Raw genomic sequence first — 13,239 nt, forward strand, 5'->3', positions numbered from 1 at the left:
TTTTCCTGACATTAGAACGTCACTCGATTGCTTTCAAACGTGGAAATTTGATGTAAGATCGCCATATTGGACTGTTGATGTTGGGATGTTGGGGATATTGGGCCTGAGGATTCTATATTTGTGAATTCAAAGAGATGTGGTGGGGTTTCAGGGCTAGTAAACTTCCATGTCATCACTTTATTAGTTTCAGTTTTGATTCTAGCTTTTCCTGACATTAGAACGTCACTCGATTGCTTAAACGTGGAAATTTGATGTAAGATCGCCATATTGGACTGTTGATGTTGGGATGTTGGGGATATTGGGCCTGAGGATTCTATATTTGTGAATTCAAAGAGATGTGGTGGGGTTTCAGGGCTAGTAAACTTCCATGTCATCACTTTATTAGTTTCAGTTTTGATTCTAGCTTTTCCTGACATTAGAACGTCACTCGATTGCGTTCGAACGTGGAAATTTGATGTAAGATCGCCATATTGGATTGTTGATGTTGGGATGTTGGGGATATTGGGCCTGAGGATTGTATATTTGTGAATTCAAAGAGATGTGGTGGGGTTTCAGGGCTAGTAAACTTCCATGTCATCATTTTATTAGTTTCAGTTTTGATTTTAGCTTTTCCTGACATTAGAACGTCACTCGATTGCTTTCAAACGTGGAAATTTGATGTAAGATCGCCATATTGGATTGTTGATATTGGGCTGAGAATTCTATATTTGTGAATTCAAAGAGATGTGGTGGGATTTCAGGGCTAGTAAACTTCCATGTCATCACTTTACTAGTTTCAGTTTTAATTCTAGCTTTTCCTGGCATTGTAATGTCACTCGATTGCTTTCAAATATGAAAATTTGATGTAAGATCGCCATATTGGATTGTTAATATTGGGTTGTTGGGCCTGAGGATTCTATATTTGTGAATTCGAAGAGATGTGATGAGGTTTCAGGGCTAGTAAACTTCCATGCCATCAATTTCCTCGTTTCAGCTTTAATTTTAGCTTTTTCTGTCATTATTGCGTCCAAACGTGGAAATTTGATGTAAGATCGCCATATTGGATTGTTGATATTGGCCTGAGAATTCTATATTTGTGAATTCAAAGAGATGTGATGAGGTTTCAGGGCTAGTAAACTTCCATGCCATCAATTTCCTCGTTTCAGCTTTAATTTTAGCTTTTTCTGTCATTATTGCGTCCAAACGTGGAAATTTGATGCAAGATCGCCATATTGAATTGTTGATATTAGGCTGAGAATTCTATATTTGTGAATTCAAAGAGATGTGATGAGGTTTCAGGGCTAGTAAACTTCCATGCCATCAATTTCCTCGTTTCAGCTTTAATTTTAGCTTTTTCTATCATTATTGCGTCCAAACGTGGAAATTTGATGCAAGATCGCCATATTGGATTGTTGATATTGGCCTGAGAATTCTATATTTGTGAATTCAAACCAATATAGGAGGGTTTCAGGGCTAGTAAACTTCCATATAAGCTTGTAATTATTGCAACTTTCTTTGTTTGCTGCTTTTGGGTACCTAGAAAGCGGTACATCACCATTTTTAGATGTAGAATTTTGGGGACCATCTTTGATATCTGTGTCACATTATTTTGAATTTTGAATTTTAAAGAATTAATTATATTTCAGTATAAAGAAAAACACGGTAGAAATAGCTAAATAAATTACGTAGTTATCAACAGACAATATATCAAAATATACGTCTCATAAAAAACACCCTAAAAATTTGGAATTTTAAAAAATGAATTATATTAGTAGATTATAGCAAAATATAGAGAAGTCCTAGCAAAAAGAACACCAAATTAATTACGTAGTTATCAACAGACAATACATCAAAATATACGTCTCATAAAAAACACCCTCAAAATTTGGAATTTTAAAAAATGAATTATATTAGTAGATATAGCAAAATATAGAGAAGTCTCAGCAAATAGAACATAGTAAAAGCAACCAAATTAATTATATAGTTATCAAGAAACTACAATATATCAAAATATACAAAAAAACACCCCCAAAATTTGGAATTTTAAAAAATGAATTATATTAGTAGATGTAGCAAAATATAGAGAAGTCTCAGCAAAAGGAACACAGTAAAAGCAACCAAATTAATTATATAGTTATCAAGAAACTATCATATACCAAAATATACAACGTCTCTTAAAAAGACACCCCAAAAAATTTGTAATTTTAAAAAATGAATTATATTAGTAGATGTAGCAAAATATAGAAAAGTCACAGCAAATAGAACATAGTAAAAGCAACCAAATTAATTAAGTAGTCACCAAAAAACTACAATGTATCAAAATATACGTCTCATAAAAAAACACCCCTAAAAATTTGGAATTTTACTAAATATCTACCATAGTAGATATAGCAAAATATAAAGAAGTGTCAGCAAAAAGAACACAGTAGAAGCAAACAAATTAACTATGTACTCATCACCCAACAATATGTATACCAAAATATAGAACATCCTCGCAAAAAAAAGCACTAAAAATAGGTAAATTGCTCGCGAATAGAATATAAAAAATAGTTCAGGTGACACTTAATGCTACGCAGAAGGTTGTTCCGTGCACGATGCGTGTAACGTCGAGCAAAAGGCAGCGGCGGAGTCGTGGCCACGGCGAACAGAGGAGTCGGAGGCCTCAGCCGGGGCCTTTCGCTCTCGAACCTCGATATCAGATCGCTCGTATAAAACTATCGTATCGTTTAAATACGCACTGAAAGGTGAGGCGATGCATCGGAAGATACGCGGGCGGTGGCAGGCCGCTTCTTCTCGTTCCGTCCGTCCGTCCGTCCGTCCGTGCGTCGATCCGCGGCGAAGATACCCGGCTGGAATCCATGGGAACCACGGAGAACCAGGCTTAACGCGTATAACCCCTTCCCAGCGCTCGCTGGTCGTCCCTTTCGAGCTCCATCCACCTTTCCTCTGCTCTCCTTCGCGGTCTCGAACGCCATTTTCCCCCGCAACTTGCATTTTCACCGGGGATCCCGTCGTTACGGAGCGCGTAGAGCCGTAGTTGCGATAGACTCGCCGCTAGAGGGCCGCGCTCCTGACTCTCTCGCAAGCGGTCGACTCGTCCGCTGGTAATTCCAATGAAACGCACGGGAGGCGATAACAATGGACGCGTTCCAAGTGGCGCGATGATTTGAACCGGCTCCGCGGAGATTCCGTGTACCGATCGCGCGTTTCTTTGATCCATGGCGCCGCGGACATTAGTATTCGCGGCCTGGTTCGCGCTTAAACGCCTCGAAACGGATAATTGCCTCGCCGGAAACGCCCGGAGGCCACCTTCGCCGATTCGATCGCCGCCTGGACAGATCCGCTCGCGATACTTCGGGACCAACGGAATCGGTAATTGGGCCCCGCATTCCGCGTTACGATTATAAGTTAATCCAGAGCCGCAAGATCCTATCTCGTCGGCCGGTGGACGCAAACTTTGATCGCGAGAGGACGGAGAGGGGGGTGGAGAGAGGGTTTTGGACACGCGGAAACCAAAGGGAAAAATAAATAAAGGATCGGTGAGGATTTGCAAAACCCGGATGCTCGGGCAGGTGAGAGACAATGGGTGACAGGGAGCCGTTGGACGGAGGCGGTGGTAATCTGCCGTTTTGAAAAGGGGTGGAACTCCCGGCGTGCATTGTCCGCCTAATGATGGAGTGGAGACGTGACAGGTGAAACCGAATACACACGCCATCCAGAGCTACGGGGGCCCCCGTTGCTCTCCCTGGATCGTCTCCAACCTGTCGCGAACGACCGAAATCTTCCGCCCACGATGCACGATATCCTCGTCGCGGGGCCCGAGCGACCTAGAGGAAACGAGGCATCCTCCTTGAGTCAGCGTTGGGGCACTTAAATCAGCGAATTTCGGGTCTAGAGACTTAGAGTCGATGGGGGGTAGGTGGAGACATTTTTCGGTGAAATTGAAACGTTCCAAATCGTTCTAGAAAAATTATTTTTGGTTAGGGGGGTCGGTTACGATAATTTTTGGTGAATAGATGTACCCCGAAATTCTGCGCATTTTCGAGAAAAAAATTCGAGTAGAGGGCGAATTTTTTGGCGAAATTGAAAAATTTCAAATCATTCTGAAAAAATTATTTTTAGTTGCAGGGGTCGATTATAATCATTTTTGGTCAATAGACATACCCTCGAATTCCTACTCAGTTTCGAGAAAAAAATTCGAGTAGGGGGCAAATTTTTTGGCGAAATTAAAAAGTTTCAAATCATTATAAAAAAAATATTTTTAGTTGCAGGGGTCGATTACAATCAGTTTTGGTCAATAGGCATACCCCCGAAATCCTACTCAGTTTCGAGAAAAAAATTCGAGTAGGGGGCAAATTTTTTGGCGAAATAAAAAAGTTTCAAATCATTTTGAAAAAAATATTTTTAGTTGCAGGGGTCGATTACAATCATTTTTGGTCAATAGGCATACCCTCAAAATCCTAACCATTTTCGAGAAAAAAATTCGAGTAGGGAGAAAATTTTTCGACAAAATTAAAAAATTTCAAATCTTTCTAAAAAAATTATTTTTAGCTAAAGGGGTTAATTACAATTATTTTTGGTGAATAGACGTACCCTCAAAATCCTAACCATTTTCGAGAAAAAAATTCGAGAAGGGAGAAAATTTTTCGACAAAATTAAAAAATTTCAAATCATTCTGAAAAAATTATTTTCGGTTGCAGGAGTCGATTGCAATCATTTTTGGTTAATAGGCATACCCTCGAAATCCTAACCATTTTCGAGAAAAAAATTCGAGTAGGAAGCAAATTTTTCGACAAAATTAAAAAATTTCAAATCTTTCTAAAAAAATTATTTTTAGCTAAAGGGGTTAATTACAATTATTTTTGGTGAATAGACGTACCCTCAAAATCCTAACCATTTTCGATAAAAAAATTCGAGAAGGGAGCAAATTTTTCGACAAAATTAAAAAATTTCAAATCTTTCTAAAAAAAATATTTTTTGCTAAAGGGCTTAATTACAATTATTTTTGGTCAATAGACATACCCTCAAAATCCTACTCAGTTTCGAGAAAAAAATTCGAGAATGTGTGAAATTTTTCGACAAAATTAAAAAATTTCAAATCTTTCTAAAAAAATTACTTTTAGCTAAAGGGGTTAATTACAATCATTTTTGGTGAATAGACGTACCCTCGAAATCCTAACCATTTTCAAGAAAAAAATTCGAGAAGGGAGCAAATTTTTCGACAAAATTAAAAAATTTCAAATCATTCTGAAAAAATTATTTTCGATTGCAGGGGTCGATTGCAATCATTTTTAGTCAATAGACACATCCCTGAATTCCTACCCACTTTCGAGAAAAAAATTCGATTAGATGCTGAAATTTTTCGGTGAAATAAAATAATTATTCCAGGTAATGTGTAGTTAAAGGGGGTAGTTAAATAGTACTGAAATACTCGAGAAATTACCTAAAATATGCAGTATTTATAGAACCATTAATAATCTCATGCAATTTAATTTTCTTTTATTTTTATCATAACTAATACCATATTAGAATCGATCGTGGGATCCTCTGATTGCAGATACGCGGGAAACGGGGTTCGTGAACGCTATCACAGCAGCTGGAGTGACGTATGCAGTGACCAGAGCCTGCACCATGGGTCACCTGGTCCAGTGTTCCTGCGACAAAATGACGTCGAAAGGTATCAGTCGTTGGGGAGCTCGGTTCAATTCTCTTCGTTCGAATGCGATTTCGCGAGTTTTGTGAATTCTCACAGGCAATCCTCTCGGTAAATTCGCAAGGACCGCCTCGCTGGAGAAGAGTCTGCCCACGGAGGGCGACTGGGAGTGGGGTGGCTGCGGAGACAATGTGAAATTCGGGTTCAAAAAGTCGCGAGACTTCATGGACGCGCCCTACCGGAAACGCAGCGACATCAAGACGCTGGTCAAGCTTCACAACAACAACGCTGGTCGACTGGTACGCATTTATCATCCATAATATAATCACAATCCTCGTTTAACATCTTGAGGTATTCATTTAAGTCCTCAACATGTTACGATTTCGCGCTTTTGGTTTCTGTTGGGGGTTGCAAATCGTGGGAGACTTCATTAGGAACACACAAGGATATTTATGCAAGCCCTCAACATACATAATCAACGTATCAATCAATAGGACTTAGTGTCAGCACACTGTGCTAGCATTTGTGTCAGTATTTCGCCATTTTGGGTCTCGTTGGGAGTTGCAGATCCTAAAAACTTCATTAGGAATATTTAAAGATATTTATGCAAGTCCTCAACATTCAGAAATCCTCATACAAAGTAAGTTACCACTTGGAACACATCAATTTCTGGTATTGATCCCTAAAACATTGAAACTAAACGCTGAGGCTTGAATATTCCGCCATTTTGGGTCTCCTTTGGGGTCACAGATCCTAAAAGCTTCATTAGGAACACTTAAAGCTATTTATGCAACTCAACATTTACAAATCCTCATACAAAGTAAGCTACCACTTGGAACACATCAATTTCTGGTATTGATCCCTAAAAAATTGAAACTAAACGCTGAGGCTTGAATATTCCGCCATTTTGGGTATCCTTTGGGGTCACAGATCCTAAGAACTTCATTAGAAACACCTAAAGCTATTAATGCAAGTCCTCAACATTCACAAATCCTCATACAAAGTAAGCTACCACTTGGAACACATCAATTTCTGGTATTGATCCCTAAAACATTGAAACTAAACGCTGAGGCTTGAATATTCCGCCATTTTGGGTCCCCTTTGGGGTCACAGATCCTAAAAGCTTCATTAGAAACACTCAAAGCGATTAATGCAAGTCCTCAACATTCACAAAGTAAGCTACCACTTGGAACACATCAATTTCTGGTATTGATCCCTAAAAAATTGAACTAAACGCTGAGGCTTGAATATTCCGCCATTTTGGGTGTCCTTTGGGGTCACAGATCCTAAGAACTTCATTAGAAACACTCAAAGCTATTAATGCAAGTCCTCAACATTCACAAAGTAAGCTACCACTTGGAACACATCAATTTCTGGTATTGACCCCCCCAGTAGCATCCCTAAAAGATTGAAACTAAGGCTGAGGCTTGAATATTCCGCGACTTTGGGTCTCCTTTGGGGTCGCAGGCGGTGAGGGACTTCATGAGGACGGAGTGCAAGTGCCACGGTCTTTCCGGTTCCTGCACCGTGCGCACCTGTTGGCGGAAAATGCCGCCGTTCCGCGACGTGGGTAACCGGTTGAAGGAGTCGTTCGACGGCGCGGCGAAGGTGATCCCCAGCAACGACGGGCACAGCTTCATCACAGAGGGTCCGACTATCAAGCCTCCGGATCGATTCGATCTGATCTACAGCGAAGATTCCCCCGACTTCTGCAAACCAAACCGGAAGACAGGCTCCCTGGGCACCCAGGGTCGTCGATGCAACTCCACCAGCCAGGGCGTCGACGGCTGCGAGCTCCTCTGCTGCGGCAGAGGCTACGACACCAGGATCGTCAAGGAAAAGACCAATTGCAAGTGCAGATTTCGGTGGTGTTGCGAGGTCACGTGCAACACCTGCCTGGAGAAGAAGACTATCAACACTTGCCGCTAGAAAATGGTCGTCGTGAGTGGTTCGAAGGATCTAGGAACGATCGACGACCGGTTAGGTTAAGCATCTGTAATATACGCGTTATGGGAGCCACGAGTCCCGGTTTGTCGCACGACAAGCAACGATTAGCGTCAGCCATTTTGGTGAATATTTCTCTGATATTTATTCGATGATTTATCGTTCAAAATGTCGAATGTAGAAGTGACTAGCGAGGCACGAAAACACAATTGCTGCTATTATCGTCCGCCATTTTGGTGAACGTTTAGATACTCGAGGTTAATGCATTCCCTTGATATTTGTTCGACGATTTATAATTAAAAATATCGAATGTAGCAATGACTGGCGAGGCTTCTGACCACTCAGAGTATTCAGAATGATAGAAAAAAAATTGTCGAAAGAGTGAATTCTTGGACGTATTTAATTAGACGTACGGCGGATTCATAGTAACGGGATAAATCCACATTAGGATTACAGGTCGTTGCGATTAGTCGTGCGATAAATCGTCGCGAGTATGGCTCCTTTTAGTCGTAAGAGGGACGATCGTTCGTCTCCCATTGTTCGAAGCTTTCCAGGTATCTCCAGCTGTTCGTTTCAAGCGTTTCCGCTTCGCGCGCAAACGATTGTCCGCTTTCCCCCCCTCCCGCGCTTTTCCCGAAGTACTTAATCTGTCCTTCTTTCTACCATTTTGTTTTTTTTTTTGTTTTTTGTTCTTTTTTTGTTCCCCCCCTTGCGTTCCCCGCGATTTTCTGTAAATAAGACTGAATCGACGACGTCGTTTATACATTGTGCAGCGTGACATGGCGAATAAAAACGTGTATCCTCGGGCGAATTGTCGTTCGTTATTCCCCGACATCAACGACGCGAGTTAATCTTGCCTGGCGCGAGTGGGAACGCGCTCACGGGCGACTATACTTTATCCAACGCCTGGGAGGAGCTTTTTTTCGACCTCCATACGCCGAGACGTCTCCGAGAAGGTAAGTAGAACGCTCAATTAAATCAGGAATCGAGAGAAAAGATGATTTTTTTTAACGTTCGAAATTTCTAATTAGATTCCTGGATCCATTCCTGTCGAAGAACCCTCCAACCCTCAACAGTAAGTCCAAAATAATTTTCTTACTCCTTTCCCAACAATTGATTCATTCATGAAATTTTCGATTAGATTCCTGGATCCATTCCTGCTGAAGAACCCTCCAACCCTCAACAGTAAGTCCAAAATTTCATACTCCCCCTTTTTCCAAAAATTTATCTATTCAAATCAAATATGTTTTCAACGTTCGAAATTTGCGATTATACAATCCTTAATCATAAGTTCAGATCATAAACAAAATAATTTTCTTGCCCCCTCATCTCCAAAAGTTTATTAAAATAGGACCACTTTTACCCTTTTGAATTTTTAGAGTCGAAGCAAAAGAGAGATTTTGATAAATGTATTTTATTTTTTTGTTGTGTTTGATATTTGGAAAAATGAGGGGGATGAGGACGAAGCGTCGAAAGGCGTCGCGCGAGTTTTGGGGAGGGGGACCGTACAAGGACCGAGGGGGAAACGGAGAAGTTGGGAGGCCTCGTATATTAACGCGTCATGTAGAACACAGGCTTTTAGCTGTTGTAATTCGACCTTGTACACGGGAGAGGTCGCGCGAGCAATAAACAACCGGTGTCTACATCTCCTATAAAATAGTTTTACGGCGAGACTTGGAGAGAGAGGAATTTCGCATCACCATAAAGCCAGAAAGGAGGCTCGCGCCGTATCGTGGCGCGTTCGCCGCGTTTCGGCGATAGCGGAAGCCATAAACTCCGCGCAGAGAAACCCTTTTTCCCTCATCTCGCGTTTCGACCACTAAACGCCCGTTTATTGAACGTGAAAATTAGCGCTGTCGATCGTACCGAACGTTCCATTCGGACGCCTCAATAACGTCTGCGACCATCCACGTCCAGCCTCGAATTTCTCCCCATATATTCTTAATTAAAATTAAAATTTACCTACATAATTCTCGGTTGGAAGTAAAACAAACTCATCTTTATAGCCAATATATATTCCCATCTTAAATGACAAACACCCCATTTACAATATCTCATCCTATCCATAAAGATACATACAGTTACGTATACAGTAACCATATCAATGGATCCAGTCAAATGTAGAGCGTAGAAATTAGTGCATATCTTGTCGAAAGTTTTCTTCAATTAGTTAATCAAATATTTTTCTTCGTATTTAAGCATATCATTGCGCCTAGGTTTTCAAATTGTGCCGCTGTTACAGCAAGATAATGTATTCAGCCAATCAGTGCTCTACTTATTTACGATTGTACTGATTGGTCGTCCAGGCTCGACCGCCTTCGGTCCTGGTCGTGACTCATCGTGCACGATCGTCGGTCGCGTCTTCATTACGCAGTAGTGCTTGTCGATATCAAATTCGGTAAATAAAGTGTTCAGTTCGCCCCAATTAATGGAATTTTCGTCGAACAACGGCAGCTATCGTCCATCTTATCGTCCAGAACGAGTCCACAGTCATTGTCAGGTACGAATGTGTTGCTAATTTGTAGAAATATATGTGCGTGGGTTCATCAACGAGAATGTTCAGTGCGGCCATTGTTATTGTTGCTTCGTGACTAATTTCCCTCGTGCATAGCAACAGTCTGTTACGAATAGTACTCTATTATTTAACGATATAACGCTAATTGTAGTAATTTAAACGATATCGTCTGCTTCGTGATGCGGTAGTGCATGCCAAGGTCACGTTCGATAGCCAAATTCGCAATTCGTTTCGATCGAATTTTCACTGTACGACGAGAGTATTCATGTTAGCTTTTAGAACGTGTCCATAGTTGTTCTTAGTTACTAGTGTTTTATTAATTTTCAGAGATATATCTGATCCATCAACGAGATTCAGTGCAGCCATTGTTATCGTTACTTCGCAACTATTTTCACAAACAGCAGACAGATTCGCAATTCGTCTCGATCGACGGAATTTTCACCGTACGACGACAGATCCACATAACCTCTTAGAACGTATCTACAGCTGCTCCCAGATACGAGTGTTTTATTCATTTTTAGAAATATAGGTGCGTAATCCATTAACGAGAAAGTTTAGTGCATCTATTGAATAGGAATAGCCTATTGTAAATAGTATTTTATTATTCAACGATACCTAGATGGCGTGTCATACGTTCTCCATTAACCTAACCCTTGCATATCAGAAGTGTCTTTTAATCGTTTCTTAGTTAAATTAAGTTTAATTGTCCCTATATTTCACATGAATTAGTATGAAAACGTCTATTACTAATTCTTGCGAATAGTATTTTATTATTCAACGATACATAGATGGCGTGCCATACGTTCTCCATTAACTTAACCCTTGCATATCAGAAGTGTCTTTCAATCGTTTCTTAGTTAAATTAAGCTTAATTGTCCCTATATCTGACATATATTTCACATGAATTGTTAGGAAAACGTCTATTATTAATTCCTGCGAATAGTATTTTATTAGTCAACGATACATAGATGGCGTATTATACGTTCTCCATTAACCAAAACTCTTGCATATCAGAAGTTTCTTTTAATCGTTTCTTAGTTAAATTAAGTTTAATTGTCCCTATATTTCACATGAATTAGTATGAAAACGTCTATTACTAATTCTTGCGATAGTATTTTATTATTCAACGATACATAGATGGCGTATTATACGTTCTCCATTAACCTAACCCTTGCATATCAGAAGTGTCTTTTAATCGTTTCTTAGTTAAATTAAGCTTAATTATTCCTATATTTAACATCTTTCCCTGACGATGAAGATGAATTATTATGAAAACGTCCCATTATTAGTTTCTGAAATGCTTAAGAGAAGCTAACAATAAGGTTAGAATTGTTAACGAATGAGAAATAAATCCGTAATGGAGGATCTAGGACAAAATTCCCCAGTAACCTAATTCTTGCATATCAGAAGTATCTTTTAATCGTTTCTTAATTAAATTAAGATGAATTATTATGAAAACGTCCCATTACTAGTTCCTGAAATGCTTAAGAGAAGCTAACAATAAGGTTAGAATTGTTAACGAATGAGAAATAAATCCGTAATGGAGGATCTAGGATAAAATTCCCCAGTAACCTAACTCTTGCATATCAGAAGTATCTTTCAATCGTTTCTTAGTTAAATTAAGCTTAATTATTTCTATATTTAACATCTTTCCTTGACGGTGGCGATAAATTATTATGAAAACGTCCCATTACTAGTTCCTGAAATGCTTAAGAGAAGCTAACAATAAGGTTAGAATTGTTAACGAATGAGAAATAAATCCGTAATGGAGGATCTAGGATAAAATTCCCCAGTAACCTAACTCTTGCATATCAGAAGTATCTTTCAATCGTTTCTTAGTTAAATTAAGCTTAATTATTCCTATATTTCACATCTTTCCTTGAAGATGAATTATTATGAAAACGTCCCATTACTAGTTCCTGAAATTCTTAACCCCTTAACGTTCATGCCAGAGTCAGACTGCTTTGAAAAACGATATTTGTTTAATCTAACGATTTAATTGACGATAATATTTGTTTCCCTCCAAATTATACGTTATATATAACATTGTAATTAACAAAAACTGCATTTTTAGTAACAAATCCAATAAAGAAAACTGATCATTCTTGGTTAACCCGAAAAATATGAGCGTTAAGGGGTTAAGAGAAATGAACAATAAGGTTAGAATTATATAATAAATCCGTAATGGAGGATTTAGGAGAAAATGTCTAGCGTGAAGGAGGCGCGGGGGTGGATGGCCCAGGTTTGGGTCGGGCGAGAACCCGAGGGTCCTCGAGCCGGAGTAAAGTCGTTCAAAGGGGTTAAGTAAAAAGTTTAGGATCGCGCTTACACCCTCCAATTTAATACGTGACGCGGCAGAGGAGCGGTGAGCGCGAGAAGAGGCCGCGTAAAGGTCTCTTAATAGAGAGGTCGACCTCTGGAGGGTACGAAGGTGGTGAGCTGCAATTAGCCCCACCAGCCCGCCTGGTCCGAACCGTCCCGACTCGATTAGTCCATGGCCAGGAGATTGGTCTGCTGTGGGCCGACTGGGTGGTCCAACCGGGGTAATTTTCGGGCTGCCGTCGACGTTCCCCTTTGAGGGAAAAATGGCCTCCCGAAATTGGTCGCCGGACGTTACCGCGTACCAGAAACACGGTCTACCGGCCGCCATCTTGCTTCGTTCTCCTTCTCCTTTTGCCACGTCGGAGGGAAAGGCGAGATCTTCCGGTGGTAATTCAATTTCGCCCGGCAGAGCCGATCCGTACCGGTTATTACGGACTAATGAAAACATCGCCCAGGAGGATGGCCGTCCACCAGGACGCGACGCTCGATTTACCGATTACCGCGTTCTCGCGTGTATTAACCTACTCTGCACCGAGAACAATCCTTTACTACAATTTCTCGAACCTCTGTATATTAAATTGTAACTTAAAATCACCCTTTGGCCGTTCGAAACAATTTTGTTTAATTTTAGATAAATTATAGGATCTCTTACTAATTTAAATTCATTTTTAGGTTAGTTCTCCCGTAGAAAATATGCTACAAAAGAAGATACTAGGTCAGAATTAAATTTCAAATATTCAGATATGAAGTCTTAAGAAATATTACAGTTTTTTATATTTTATGTATATGATAGGATCTCTTACTAATTTAAATTCATTTTTAGGTT

At 40.0% G+C, this 13,239-nt stretch overlaps 1 protein-coding gene across 2 annotated transcripts in view; it reads left to right on the top strand.

The window, feature by feature from the left end:
* The window catches only part of LOC143348902 (protein Wnt-6), a 50,530-nt gene extending 42,128 nt beyond the window's left edge, over window positions 1-8,402 (top strand). For both annotated transcript variants that reach the window (XM_076779626.1, XM_076779627.1), the window contains 3 exons: window positions 5,537-5,656; window positions 5,732-5,931; window positions 7,100-8,402. In XM_076779626.1, coding sequence (XP_076635741.1) covers window positions 5,537-5,656; window positions 5,732-5,931; window positions 7,100-7,561 — 782 coding nt within the window. In that variant the 3' untranslated portion in view covers window positions 7,562-8,402. The remainder of the gene's footprint in view (window positions 1-5,536; window positions 5,657-5,731; window positions 5,932-7,099) is intronic.
* Window positions 8,403-13,239: the final 4,837 nt, after the last annotated feature.

Source organism: Colletes latitarsis, chromosome 12, assembly GCF_051014445.1.
Source record: "Colletes latitarsis isolate SP2378_abdomen chromosome 12, iyColLati1, whole genome shotgun sequence".
Classification (NCBI taxonomy): Eukaryota; Metazoa; Arthropoda; class Insecta; order Hymenoptera; family Colletidae; genus Colletes; species Colletes latitarsis.